Below are 14,334 nucleotides of genomic sequence, written 5' to 3' on the forward strand. Positions count from 1 at the left end.
TATCCCAGCAGAGAGAACATGCAAAACTCCACACAGAAAGGCCCAGTTGGCCCATGAATTCGAACCCGGGTCTTTCTTGCTGTGAGGCATCAGTGCATCAGTGCTAACCACCTCTCCACTGTGCCGCCCACAAACAAAACACAAATTTGAAAAAATTATGTTCTGCTTACCTGGTTCTGGCATATTCTTGCATCCATGCAGTCACCTTTATTATTATTAATGGTTTAGTAGATGTATTAATGGAAGTAGTATGCCCTCTCTCTCTCTTAGGTACAAGAGAGTGACATTTGTCCAGCTTTATGTATCACAATTTAGATTTGTGGAGCCAAACATACCGCAGTAAAGGCAAGGAAGCACTGAAAAAAGATTTTCTTCCAAACAAATGGTTTAAATGGTTAAAAAAAAGACAAAAAAAACAGGCGAACCCAACACAGGGAGCAGGCTGAGAAAGATCCAGATCACATGTGAGATGTGAGAGTAGGGAAACAAAACAACCAGGCAAAATAAAAAATCAGCGCTTTTCATAAATGGAGGATGAGGATGCCCCTTCCTACAGCGCGGTGAAGAGATTGGTTGCTGAACTCAAGGGGCTCAGTGGTCGCCGTTTTGACAGTAATGGTACATAGCCGTGTAGTAGAAACTTCATACAGGACAGGCGTAACACAAAAGACAAATTCTGATTACATTTTTGGTTTTGATTAACACATCAAAGAACATCTCTGTTGGCATTTTATATGAATTTTTTTTCGTCATTAATGTAATGGTGGGACATAATGCAGTCCAAGTGCCTCTTGTTTTTGTAGGTTGTATTTGGGAGAATACTATTAAGGTTATTTAAAACAAACCACTGTGTTAAAGGTCCACTATTATAAGACAAGAGACGGGAACTAGACCACCTCCGCTGCTTGCTCGATTTGTCTCCTCCTTATGCGGCAAAAGAAAGAATATTAAGCAGAGTTCAGTTGAAAAAAGACAAACACAAATAGGCATGGCTGTTTGACTGTCGCTGTTGCCTAGGATGTGGAACGTGAGGCGTGGAGTGTTTGTCCAACTTGCTGCTAATGTTGTCTGACTGGACTACATGCAGACTAAATGAAGAGACTAATCAAGCGTGAGGCTGTGTTTATGTGTACAGTTTGATATTTATTTTTTTTCTCACTTATTTAAGTTCTGTGTGTTCAGGAGAGCAAAGTTACCGGAGTCAAATTCCCTGTATGTGCACACATACTTGGCCATCAAAGCTGATTCTGATTCTGAAATCCTTCCACATATAAGTGAAAGTGAATGTTCAACACCTGCTTCAGAGACAAATAGCCACTCTTGCTTATCTGACTAGTAAAAAAGATGCCTGGTCGCAGCTAGCTAGCTTAGCACAGAGAAGCAGTCAGCACGTGTCTAACTGTTTGACAAAATCAGTTCCACAAGCACCTCTAAAGCTCTCTATATTCGTTATACTTCTACTTTGACACTGCTAAAGGACAAGACAGAACTGGTGTTCTTCTGTGTAACAACATCATCTGTTCATTTTATTTTCCCTGGCCTATGATCAAACACTATAATGTTGACCTGATAAAACTAGTTCACTTGTTTGATCAGTCAAGCTTTGTATAAAAGTAGTCATGCATTTTAGGAAGTTGTCCAACATGTTACGCCAAGTATTGCTCAACTCTGGAGAATCCAGGCACAACCACAGTTTGGCAAGTACCCGCTTTACATGGTGAGAGTGCTACCTATCAATATTCACCAACGAAAGGAGGTAAAATGTGATTTAAAATGGGCGTAATATTAAAACGTCTGGTTATACACAGGAAATATTCTACCAGTTCAATTAACTTTTGTGTCTTCTGTGAAATAAGCAATCACACTGCGTGGGCCAATGCGGTATTCAATCAAAGTGATGCAATAGGCTGTTGTCATTTTATTTTGTGTGGATGGAGAACACAGCGCTGAAAAGGAAATGTTGCAATTTTTGTTGCGTGATGGCACGTTTGCATTGTGTTTTCACAAAAATGCTGCTTCCATTTCAACACTGACTAAATGATTGCATGCTTTGACGTTGAGAGAATGAGAAGCTATCAGTCATAATTTCCTGGTTGCGCTGAAAACATCTCCCTTCTCACGGATGGAGCATCCACCTCGTCCAACGATGTTTGACTTCCACGGAGTCGGCATGACCAAATACTTCACCGATAACTGGGACAACATACAAAACTTCGAAGCCAGACCAGATGATATTCTTATTGTTACTTACCCTAAAGCAGGTAATGCTCTGTGCGTACGAGTATGGACTTTATATCATCATCTGCACTGTGTGTGTGATGAATGGATTACTGTGTTCCCCACTGAGCAGGTTTTGTTTTTTTGTTTCAATCGCAGGAACCACATGGGTCTCTTACATCCTGGATCTTCTGCATTTCTGGCAGACGTGTCCAGACCGGCAGACATCTGTCCCGCTTAATAACAGAGTGCCGTTCCTGGAGCTCTACCAACCTCCTCTACCCCCAGGTTGATCAGATTCTGATATTACACCATATAAAATGACACAATTTCTTCCACGTTCACGTTCTGAACTACGGAGGACTATAAAGGCTCAGTCAGTCGTTTCAGTTTTGTTAGGGTGACTGAACTGATTTGAATGACTTTGCAGAAGTCAGATATGAAGTAAGAGTATTTGAACATCCCTGTTAAACTGAAAGTTTTTTATGTGATGTAGTTAAACAACTACAAATCATATCAGAACTTTTTTACATTTCATCTTTTGTTTTGAATTACAACCTGTGGATTAGGGTATGGTATTCTTTTGCTCATGGGCTGTTTTGTTTTTGTGCACACACCTTCTAACATTTTAGACAAAAGGTTCAACCTCTGTCTCGTCAGGCTATAACACAGTTTGCTACATGGCTCTACACGGCTCACACATGTGTGTTTTGTGATATGTGTGTGGTTTTTTTATAGGCTTGTATCTTGTCATCTTGCCGCCCTACTGTCATAGCCCAGACAGCAACCAGGCATAAGAAGACTTTTTTACTTTTGTGATCAAAATTTTTAATTTTCATTGAGAAAATCAAGATTAATGATTTACGATATAGGGTCCCTTGCTCTTAACTGGTAAAGAAATGTGAACATGTACTTAAACCATTAGAACATAAGTGCAGATTCAGGCACACATTAGGCAACATTAGGACACTTCTTCATTGTGCCTAATACAGCAGTTACGCTCAGCGTTCAAGAAGAGATGAACCCACATTTGACCCTGATTTGACCTGAATGTTGGTATGGTATATCAAATGTCTTGGAATTTTTTTTTAGTCCTTACCCGAGCCACACCTTTGAAAAATGAGACATGTGGGTACCTGTTCACCTAAGCTTGATGAGAGCTTTATTCTAGTCACAGCCACATACGCAATGATAAAATGATTTTTTTTTATTTCTCCTTGAAAGATGTCACATTACATAGGTTGCAATTTTTTAAATAAATAAAAAAGCCTGATATGATTTTCTTGGTTTTAATTTTCTACATCTCAAAAACATGCAGGGATGTCTTTGCCAACCCTGTAACAAGTGACCTTTTGTTGACTCATAGTCTTTTTTTTATTCCAACAACCCACCCAAAAATAATGAGAAATGAGTCAGTTTCATTGTTTTCATCACAGTTATTTTTTTATTTTTTTCCCTTTTGTACACTTGTGAAGACAGTTAAAACCTTTTAGGATCACCTCACAATGTTTTAGTTTTCAGTCATGTAGACCTATGTTGTCAAAGTCAAACTTCGAAAAAGTCGAATGTTATCACCTAATCCTCCTCTACACAAAGGTACGGTCGTGGCAGACCAGCTTCCCACCACTCCTCGTCTCATTAAAAGTCATCTACCAGTCCAGTTCATACCAAAGTCTTTCTGGGAGCAGCGCAGCCGGGTAAATCCATAAATGTGTAAACAAGAGGTATGTGAGCTATGAAAGCCACTGACAGATCATCAGCCAGTATTCTCTCTTTGTGTAGATTGTTTACTTGGCCCGTAACGCGAAGGACAGTGCGGTGTCCTATTTCCACTTTTGCCGCATGAACAATAGCCAACCAGACCCAGGAGACTGGAACACCTTCCTGCCGAAGTTCATGGAGGGAAAGAGTGAGTTGGACGTGATTTCAGTCTCAATATCATCTAACTTCCTGTGTAGATCTTCATTCAGCTGCAGCATCACGGACAATGATCATGACTGTTATGCCAATATTGTGCAATAAAATGTTCAATCAAAAGTTCAGCCAACACCGACAGTGTTCAACATCAAAATTTCACATGTGCATTAATACTAACTCACTGTGATTTCTTCTCATCTCATCTCATTAATTTGGATTGCTTTGTATCTCCAGTGGTGTTTGGATCGTGGTATGACCATGTGAACGGTTGGTGGCAGAAGAAGCAAACTTATTCAAATCTTCACTACATGTTCTACGAGGATCTGATTGAGGTGTGGTGATCTTTTCTGATCTGATTCTGACTGCCAATTTTGATGTAAAATGTAAAGTAAAAATGGTCATGATAGGGATTTATAGTTCAGAGACTTGTTATGTTGGTGGTTTGAAAAAATCAAACATCATACATAGTTTAAAGGGGAACTACTGTTTTTTACAACCTGGACCTTATTTCTGGCATAAAATATGATCGTTTACTCACCCATATAACTTTTGTGTCATTTGTAGTCAATCGGGAGATATTTAGATCTGCGTATATCCATATAGTGGGAGTGACTGGGGCACTGAAACGCAGCCTCTAAATAATGCATTATCTGCTGCGAAACTTGTTCATTTCACCAATATTTTGTTATCGTACACTAGTGCTATTCCCCGTTGAGTCTGGAGTTACCTGTTATCATCATCCGGGGTCTGTAGACTGACCAACAGACTCCGGATGATGTCTTCTGACCTGGATGATGTCATCTCTGAGCGCCGCACGCACTCACGACGGTCAGCTTGTTTACCTGTAATTTGCTACTGCTATGATTCGTCCACAACCTCAAAATCAGAAAAATATTCAGCCATGTTGCAAAAAAATAGTAGTCAATCTACAGCTAACTCCGGACTCAACGGGGAATAGCACTAGAGTACGAAAATATTGCTGAAATGAACGAGTTTCGCAGCAGATAACGCGTTATTTAGAGGCTGCGTTTCGGTGCCCCAGTCACTCCCACTATATGGATATACGCAGATCTAAATATCTCCCGATATAAATATATTGACTACAAATGACACAAAAGTTATATGGGTGAGTAAACAATCGTATATAAGGTCCAGGTTGTAAAAATCAGTAGTTCCCCTTTAATAATGTTACAAATAATTACATAATTCATCTTCTTGTAGGGAGTTAGATGTGAAGAATGGTCACATTTTCATATCTCTGTTCAATGTGAAGCTAAAGCCAAAGGGTGCTTAGCTTAGCCTGAAGACCGGGTGCAGCCAGTGTCCTGGAGTTTTGTTCCACCGGCCTTTCCGGGTGGAGTTTCTCCCACCGTCCAAAGGCATGGCAGTTAGGTTAATTGGTGATTCTAAATTGGCCGTAGGTGTGGTCTGTGTTAGCCTGGCGATAGACTGGAGACCTGTCCAGGGTGTACTCGCCCAATGACAGCTGGGATAGGCTCCAGCTCCAGCCTCCACCTTGTGTGAGTCATCATAACTGGCACTGAGTGGAAGTAAAATGATATACTTCATTATATTCTCCAAATATCAAGCTGTAGGTGTATAGTTGTTGAGTGTTTCACTTCAGATGCAGCACATGAACAAACATCTACCAAGTCACCTAGCAACGGAAAAGGATCCGGAAACAATGGAAGTCAAAACAAAAAGCAGTTTTGAATACAAACTGACACTAAAAAGATCAGCCAGTCTGCAGCAGTGGGGTATATCAGTTGTAGGAGTGGATGGTGGAAGCTAAGTGCTCACACAGTTATAATAAGGTGAAAGCAAGTTTGTTCAGTTCTCAAGGGAGAGTGATTGGACTTTGTTCCGTGGGGATTTGGTTATCAAATAAACGCCTCTCCAATAATCAAATGATGCGTTCAGTCTCAAACAGGAAGTTAACATTACCAATGCTGGAAGCAGTGCTTTTAAGACACCTCAGGTGTTTATACTTTCTGTAATGCCATGATCAAGTTGGGACACGTCCAAAGGGAAATAAAATATAATGCAAGTGTTAAATCTTTTAACATAGCCAGGCTTTGAAAGACGAGAGAAGCCTGATGGCATATGCGGTACTTTGGACTTCTCTTGTTGATTTTTCTTTGTTATCAAGATGTAAATGTTCCTGTAAAGCTTAACAGACACGCCTTTCTCTCATGTATATAAGGCTAACAGCATGTCACACAGTTATTGATTTTTTTATGACTGACAGTTTAACAAGATATAAAACCCAGCAATACATTAGGGTGATAGAGACACGTGTAGGCACATTTCCTAACAAGTATTCCTTTAACTCTGACAGATGCTACTGATATTCTCTAACTTGAGCAGGACTCTGGACGGGAAATAGATGGACTGTGTTCCTTCCTTGGCTTGTCTCCTTCAGCTGAAGAGAAGGAAAAACTCCTAGCTGAAGTGATGTTTGACAGCATGAAACAAAACAAAATGACCAACTATTCCACTGTCCCATATATGAACCAGAAGGTGTCACCTTTCTTGAGGAAAGGTACTGTGAAGAAACATACTGTTCTTACTTTGTTCATTACTTTATGAATCTACCTTAATGATTTTTTTTCTACCTCTGCTTCTCCAGGAAAAGTTGGAGACTGGAAGAACCACTTCACTGTGTCCCAAAACCAACAGTTTGATGAAGAATACCGGCAGAAGATGAAGAATCCTGAACCGCGGTTTCGTTTTGAAGTTTAGACAAGTCAGCTGTAGGTGGAGGAGGTTAGACATTAGGTTTAAATAAACAACACTATAACAGGATATGAATTTGTATTGTGATGTTAACAGACACAAGATCATCATCAACACAAACTGGATTGAAACTGTTGAATGAAATCTATTAGTTTTGGGTTTTTAGTCAACGATATCTTCTTACGCAGTCTAATCTTGTGTGCAGTTTTATTTTTTAGTTAGAGGGAAGAAGGTGAGTTGTTTACTCTTAAGTGTGTGAGTGTTTGCAGTATTTGTGTGAGTATAAGGTGGGATCTTGGCACTCCTTATTGTAGCTGCAGTCACCAACTACTTTCAATAACGCAAGGCTTTGTAGAAGGCTGTAATAATTAACCTTTTTAACAGAATAATGTTAGTAACCTACAGTAGTTTTCAGTTTCATAACAGTAGTTATATTCTTTAGTAACCACACCACGTGTTTTTTTTTTTTGTTTTTGTTTTTTTGTTTTTTCTGGTGTGTGAATGTGTGTGTGCTTGTGTGAGCGAATGGGTAGATGTGTCTGTGACTGTAAAGTGCTTTGAATACCAATAGGTAGAAAAGTGCTATATAAAAGCAAGGCCATTTACCATTTACCATTTATCCAGCAAGGAGTCTTTGTGTCTGGTTGTTTACTAGCTATGTCCTAATTTTATACTTATTATTATCATAACTAAATAAGTCTTCATATTTGCCCATTAAATATATTTTAATGCTCCCTTTTATGTGCCCTGTCTTTTGTCTCGAAAGACAAGAGAACACCGAACTGTTGTTTAGGCAGAGCTGAAAAGGCACTGTGTCAGATAAAGACAGACCTATAAGTATCTGGGTCTACATCTGGATCACAAACTGGACTGGTTGGTTAACATAGACACAGTATACAAAAAAGGTCAGAGCCATCTCTATTTCCTCAGGAGGCTGCTGGACATATCGTTGCCAGTGCCCTCTTCTGGGCAGGAGTGGTGTGCTGGGCAGGCAGCACTAATAAAAAGGGTACCTTGCGGCTGGACAAAGTGAAACAGAGGGCGGGCTCTGTGGGAGGGGCAGAGCTGGAGTCCCACACATCAGTGGCAGAGGCAAGGACCTATGCAAGGACCTATCTATCTGAGGTTGTGTACTAGGTGAATTGGAATTTGTTTCAGGAAACAGAGAGCTTTCAGAATGGTCTGACATTTCCTGGGTGACATGCTGGGGTTATGTAGTATCAGGGTGTGTAGTAAAAGGGAGTTCCCTTTTTATTTCTATTTAAAATCATGTAGAAAATAGAAACATATGAGACACTCTTATTCCGAAATTTCACATCAGAATGGCCTGATATTTCATGGGTGAGACAGTGAAGTTGTGTACTCAGTGAAATTAGTCTGTGGAAACAGAAACATTTCCATTAAATGTTATATTTTTCTATTGTAATTCAATATAAAATTAATGTCATTTGTTTATTTTTACATTTTCATTAGGTTTAAATTTACTGATTAACCGACTAAATGAATGATTGTAAAATTACATCGCTTTTATTTTGAAGGGCTGTTTTTGCAGCCGTTTACCGTAGCGCTTCGAATAAGGACATAGCGCAAAACAAAGTGGACACTGGCTTTACCGCAGTCGACTTTGGGCTCGGACTATTTATGAGGGCAAAGGACAGATGAAGGATACATTCAGGTGAGCTAACGCACTGGCATTTATGCACCTAACAAATAGGTTGTGTGTGTGTTTGTGAAGCCACGTAATGATGTGTTTTGTTGTATTTTAATCACTTCATCAAGGGAGGAAGTGTTTCAGCGCTGCACAATAAACTTTCGTTGATCTCAACCCTACAATTAAGAGGCCCTGTGGCTCAATTCATGTTAGGCTACTGCTTACTAGGAGATAAGGTTAGGGTTTGCCACGTTTAGCATTAGTGTGATGTTGATTTTGTGCTGTTGTTGAAAATTAAATTTCCATAAAATTATATATGCAGATGTCTTTAATTCCATGTGTCAGTTAATTGTTTCTTGGACAGAATATATGCTGTGTAAGTTGGACCTGTGATCTGCTGCAGCTGGACTTGTCCATGTGTTTGGGAGGCACAATGGACATGGGCCTTCTGAGGCTGCCCTGTGTCTGGCAACAGGATGTTGTTAGTGGGGGCCTTTGGGTCCTATGGGTTGAGGGGAGGGGCCTCTGTGAATCATCCCACAGATACTTGATCAGTTTGGGATCTAGAGAATTTGGAGGCCAGGTCAACACCTTGAGCTGTATGTGTCTGTGTCAGGCTGCATCCTGCTGGGGATGGCTGCTGCCATCAAGGAGTGTCATTGTTATGGGGTGGGGGTGTCTGGTTTGGTCTAGGTGGGTGGTACATGTCTAAGTAACATCCGCATGAACAAAAGTTTCCCCCCAGATCACTGCATTGTCACAAGATGTCCAATGATATTTACTTCTCCTGTCAGGGGTTTTAATGATTTGGCTGATCAGTGTATACTTTAAGTAGAATCAGTGTTCACAATATTGGGCAGTTGCTACATGTAAGTATGCAACTGTGAAGGTGAAAGAAATCGCTCCAGCTATTCCTTTAAAGGGGAAGATTTATCATTTCAATCACTGAGAGAATAGCAACAACCATGATTTATTAACTTCCCCCTTCATTCACAATGTGCTTATTGCTGTTTGATTTCACATGAGCCGAAAGCCAATAGGGGCACAGAGTTCTACTTACCTCCAGCACACATACACAGATAATGGACTTTTCAGCGAAGTTGGCAACTTTAGCAGTCAGACTCTTTGACGTCAGCATTTCTTAGCACTGCTGCTGCATTTCCTCCTCAACCCAAGGACACAGTAATCCCCTGGACAATACATCTGTTTTACCTTTTCACTATTGTATTACTTCATCATGTGTAAATCTGCTTTTACCTTTTTCTCATGCGCAGTACCTATACTCATGTTGTATTGTTTTATAAAGAGCAATTCTTCGGTTGGAGTTTTTCATTACTGATGATATCCACAAATGTCAATATGTATATTTAACCTTTCATTAACTGTGGTTGGTTTTTCACCAACTGTAGTTCGTAGTATTAGTAGTATTAGTAGTATTAGTAGTAGTATTTACTCTACTCTTACTCTATTTTTTTTTATCTAACTTGTATTTTTGTACCCCTGCCTCTATAACACCTTAATTTCTCCACTTGGATCAATAAAGTCTCATCTTACCTTATTTATCTTTTTTTTGTGTCTTTGCTAATATTTGCAGGTTGTGTAAATGTTTTGGACTTAAAGGTACTCTGTGTAGGATGGGTGAATCTTTTTTTTCTGAATATGGCAGTCGAAATTGTGTCGTCGGTTGTGTAAATCATCATCTGAAAATAAGAATAGGTGATTTTTAATTATTTTAGAATGAGCCTTCACGTGTGCACTGCAAGTGGATCCTCTTCCTCAGTGTCCTCCTCTGCCGTGTTTCTACGGCAGCCCAGCAAGTTCAAACCAAAACAGTTGTCGGTCTTCATCTATAACCTCACCTCTTGATGCTATCAATCCTACACACTGGACCATTAAGTTTTTGTTTATTTTGTATATCTTAAGGGTTATGAGGATACATGATTTATTTGGAGAAAGGTTTTATACTTAAAGACACGCTTGCAGATGGAGCTGCCGGATAGACCTACGCTGTTTGACTTCCACGGAGTCTCCATGACCAAATACTTCATGAACAACTGGGACAACGTGCAGAACGTCAGAGCGAGACCTGATGACATTGTCATAGCTACTTATCCTAAAGCAGGTAGGATTTTACGTGGCACATTGTTGTGGTCTATTATGTGTTTTATACATCCGTCTCAACTGACAGCTCTTTCTTGGATGTCTAAGGAAACACATGGGTGTCTTACATCCTGGATCTTCTGTACTTCAGCCAGACGACACCTGAACGCCAAGACTCAGTCCCGCTCTATGCTAGAGTGCCGTTCCTGGAGATGGACATACCTGGGTTCCCCTCGGGCAAGTTTGTTAAAAGGCAGGCATTGAGACAGAGATGTGTAATGATGTCTGGCACATTGTAGTAACATGACTCTCTTCTTTATCAGGAGTGGATGAGTTCAATAACTTAACCTCCTCTCCGCGTATCATTAAGACACACTTGCAAGTCCAGTTTCTTCCCAAATCCTTCTGGGAACAGAACTCTAAGGTATCGTAGAGTCCAGAGACGCGTGCACCAAAGCTTTGTCAGCCTCTTTTCAGATTTCTGTCTGGTTGCAGATCATCTATGTGGCTCGCAATGCCAAGGACACTGTGGTGTCTTATTTCCACTTTGATCGCATGAACAAGGCCCAGCCAGAGCCAGGCGACTGGAACAGTTACCTTCAGAGATTCAAGGAGGGGAAAAGTAAGTCACAAAATGAAAGCCTGACTGATTGGGTGTGTAACTAAAGTTATTTCACCACCTGTGTTCATGCTGTCATCACACAGTGGTGTTTGGTTCCTGGTACGAACATGTGAGAGGCTGGTGGGAGAAGAAACAGAGCGGTTCTGATATCCTGTATTTGTTCTACGAGGATATGATTGAGGTAACCGTCAGCGTTACTCTCTCTGGGATTGGGGATACAAGTACGACATTACAGTGTTTGCTTTTCTTGCAGAATACTGAACGAGAACTCAGCCGCCTCTGCTCATTCCTGGGACTTTCCCCCACCGCAGAGCTGAAGAACCAAGTAACGGAAAAAGTTCAGTTTGACAACATGAAAAACAACAAGATGGCAAACTGCTCCACTGACGAATACCTTGATTTCAAGATTTCGCCTTTCATGCGCAAAGGTGAGGTGAATGTGCTTTATATATATAGTATTTTATATGTATATGTATATGTATATGATTATATCAGATTATATGTGTATTGTATTTTATATATTTTCACGACGTGTTTTATTGATTCAGCTGTCTACCGGAAATGAATGTGCAGAACAGACTCTCAGATTGAATTCATTTCGTCAGGTTCCTGTAGAAGGACGCCCTCTTGTGGTTAACTTGTGGGTCCTTCAAGTGTCAGTATGTGGTTGTGATTGGCTCAGCTGGATGTTCCCATGTACTGTTTACTGTTCAGGCACAGCTGCTAGTGATTTACTGTGAGCAGTCTGCCTTCATGATCCTTCTCTGCTTGTTGAGACTATTGCTTTTTGATATTCAGCCAAATGCATGCTGTGTTGTGACCAGTGATGGGAATAACAGCGTTAAAATAAACGGCGTTATTTTTTTCAGTAACGAGTAATCTAACTAATTACTATTTCCTCCGTTACAACTCCGTTACCGACAGTTAAATGTGGTGCGTTACTTGCGCTGTCAGCCAGCCACAAGAGCTGCATAGGTGTTTGTTTTTTTTCTTTCCCCCTCTAGGTGGGGTCGGGGCGGTAGCAGTGATGATAATTGGCTATGGTAGGGTAAGATGGTAAGCCAATCAGCGGCAGGGTGATTCAGGGTGTTCAGTTGGGCGGGTGTTGTTTACACACAAACGCTCGCATAGCAGTATCACACAAGCGTCATCATCAGAGATTGACTGCAGCAATGGAGAGATTGGAGCATTCAGAGGTAAAGTTGCCGTTTTCAAGGTGGAAGTATAGGCGCTACTTTAACCTCATTGAGGTAAAAGGCAAGGACTTACACGTGAAGTGTACATTACGCTCAGAAAAAAATCTAATTCTTAGACATTTTTTAAAAAAGTAACGCAATAGTTACTTTTCCTGGTAACTAGTTACTTTTATAGTGGAGTAATTCAGTTACTAACTCAGTTACTTTTTGGGAGAAGTAACTAATAACTATAATTAATTACTTTTTAAAAGTAAAGTGCCCAACACTGGTTGTGACCAAACTGTGGTTAAACAGCTGGGCCTAGTTAGTTTCTGCACACTCAATCAGAGGAATTCTTTTGTATAGATTCACCAGGAACAGGCACATTGCTGCCTCTGTAATCTGTTAATGTGGGCAGTAAAGTTTTTTCTTTTATTTTTTGTCAGTAACGTCCCAGTGCTGTCTGTCTGTGTCTGATTTGTAGAAGCCTAAGCAATAAAAACAATATTTTTAAACACACTACCCAAGTTTCAGAGGCGCAAGCGTAACTGGACAATTGGATCATGAATTTTTGATTGTCATGAATAAACACAATAAACTCTAGTTTTCTAAGCGGGTGCCAGACGTTCCCATGCTGTCACTCTTCCTCCACAGACTTACAGATACGTTGCACGCTTTGGATGCTCCACGCCTTTTACTTCGTCTTTGTCTACTCATCTGTCCAAAGAAAGCTGTCCCAGAAATGCTCTGGCTTGTTTTAGGTGGTTTTATGGCAACGTTCTTTGTGTTATTGAGGTTTCTGAATGAAGCTGAAGTTTCCACTTTGTCGTGGAAGCCTATTCTTTCTTGGGATTTCTTGGGAAACTTGGGATACTTATATGCCGACCTTCTGTCTTCTCTCAATGTCCAAGCCTGTTAATGTTTTCATTGCTAAGCTCACCTGTTTGTCACAGATTGTATCAAACTGTTTTTTAGTCATTCCTAACGATCCTGCTGTCCCTGTGATGAATTTGCTCATTCCTGCTGTATTTGTTCAAAGCAGCGGTTCCCACAGGCAAACGCCTCTTTTTGGAAACAACAAATCTTCTGCTTATTTAAAGAAAAAATAAAGGACCATTCCACATCTGTCTATGAGTCAGTTGTTGACATTTCCACCAATTCGGATGTGAATACCCTGAGATAATAAGATAAGATAAGAACACAGCCAAAATCATAAATCACTCGTTGTTTGTGTTTTCACAGGAAAAGTTGGCGACTGGAAGAATCATTTCACTGTACAACAAGATGAAGAGTTTAATGAAGACTATGAGAAGAAGATGAAAAGCACTGATCTAAGATTTCGCACAGTTCTGTAGTTGATTCCGCTCCCTCCTCATCCATATCATTATTTCAAATACGTGACCAGAAGTAGTCTAATAAGAATGACGTTCCTCATTTTTATTTGAATGAAATAATAATTTGAGCAAACTAACCAGATGTTAATGTTTAGTGGGACAGTACAGTGGAAATTCCATATCTGTGTTGCAGCATGCAAGTCCAGTGGGGGTGCAGGGGGGCAATTAGGTATTTATCTTTAATGCAGCTTGAACTGTTCTTAGGGAAATCTCTGTTTTGTTAATCAGATTCAAGGGAGGTCAGAAACTGGCTAAAGTTGCAGTAATTTTCCACTGAAAGGACAGATTTATAGATGCTTTGCTCCACTTAGTTTTTTCCATGTTTCTGTCTGCATAGATCAGGAGTAATCCTCGTCTCTTGTCTCTGGGCGCTCAGGGGAGGCCAGTGCACGGACATTGCAATAAATTCTCTGAAAGACACTTCCTCTTTTAGAATTCACTTTTATTACAGAATTTTCCACAACAGACAGTATGTGGGCCGGAGGAGCCGCGGTGGCCATGGAGTAAAACAGGTAATGGTAC

The 14,334-nt window shown here is 40.3% G+C and overlaps 2 protein-coding genes across 2 annotated transcripts; both read left to right on the plus strand.

Annotated features, from left to right (window-relative positions):
* The first annotated feature begins 1,689 nt into the window (after positions 1 to 1,689).
* Positions 1,690 to 7,397, plus strand: LOC311494230 (cytosolic sulfotransferase 2-like). Its single transcript, XM_084553168.1, has 7 exons — positions 1,690 to 2,261; positions 2,377 to 2,505; positions 3,814 to 3,914; positions 4,000 to 4,126; positions 4,369 to 4,466; positions 6,502 to 6,676; positions 6,764 to 7,397. Exons 1-7 carry the CDS (start codon positions 2,123 to 2,125, stop codon positions 6,874 to 6,876), a joined length of 882 nt encoding a protein of 293 aa, XP_084409294.1. The 5' UTR covers positions 1,690 to 2,122; the 3' UTR covers positions 6,877 to 7,397.
* Positions 7,398 to 8,304: 907 nt separating this feature from the next.
* LOC311494229 (cytosolic sulfotransferase 3-like) lies at positions 8,305 to 13,792 on the plus strand. The gene is made up of 8 exons (XM_084553167.1): positions 8,305 to 8,545; positions 10,505 to 10,643; positions 10,730 to 10,858; positions 10,945 to 11,045; positions 11,117 to 11,243; positions 11,327 to 11,424; positions 11,497 to 11,671; positions 13,661 to 13,792. The coding sequence occupies exons 2-8, from the start codon at positions 10,505 to 10,507 to the stop codon at positions 13,771 to 13,773; spliced, it is 882 nt and encodes a 293-aa protein (XP_084409293.1). The 5' UTR covers positions 8,305 to 8,545; the 3' UTR covers positions 13,774 to 13,792.
* Positions 13,793 to 14,334: the final 542 nt, after the last annotated feature.

This window comes from Chelon labrosus (assembly GCF_963514085.1).
Source record: "Chelon labrosus genome assembly, chromosome: 10".
Classification (NCBI taxonomy): Eukaryota; Metazoa; Chordata; class Actinopteri; order Mugiliformes; family Mugilidae; genus Chelon; species Chelon labrosus.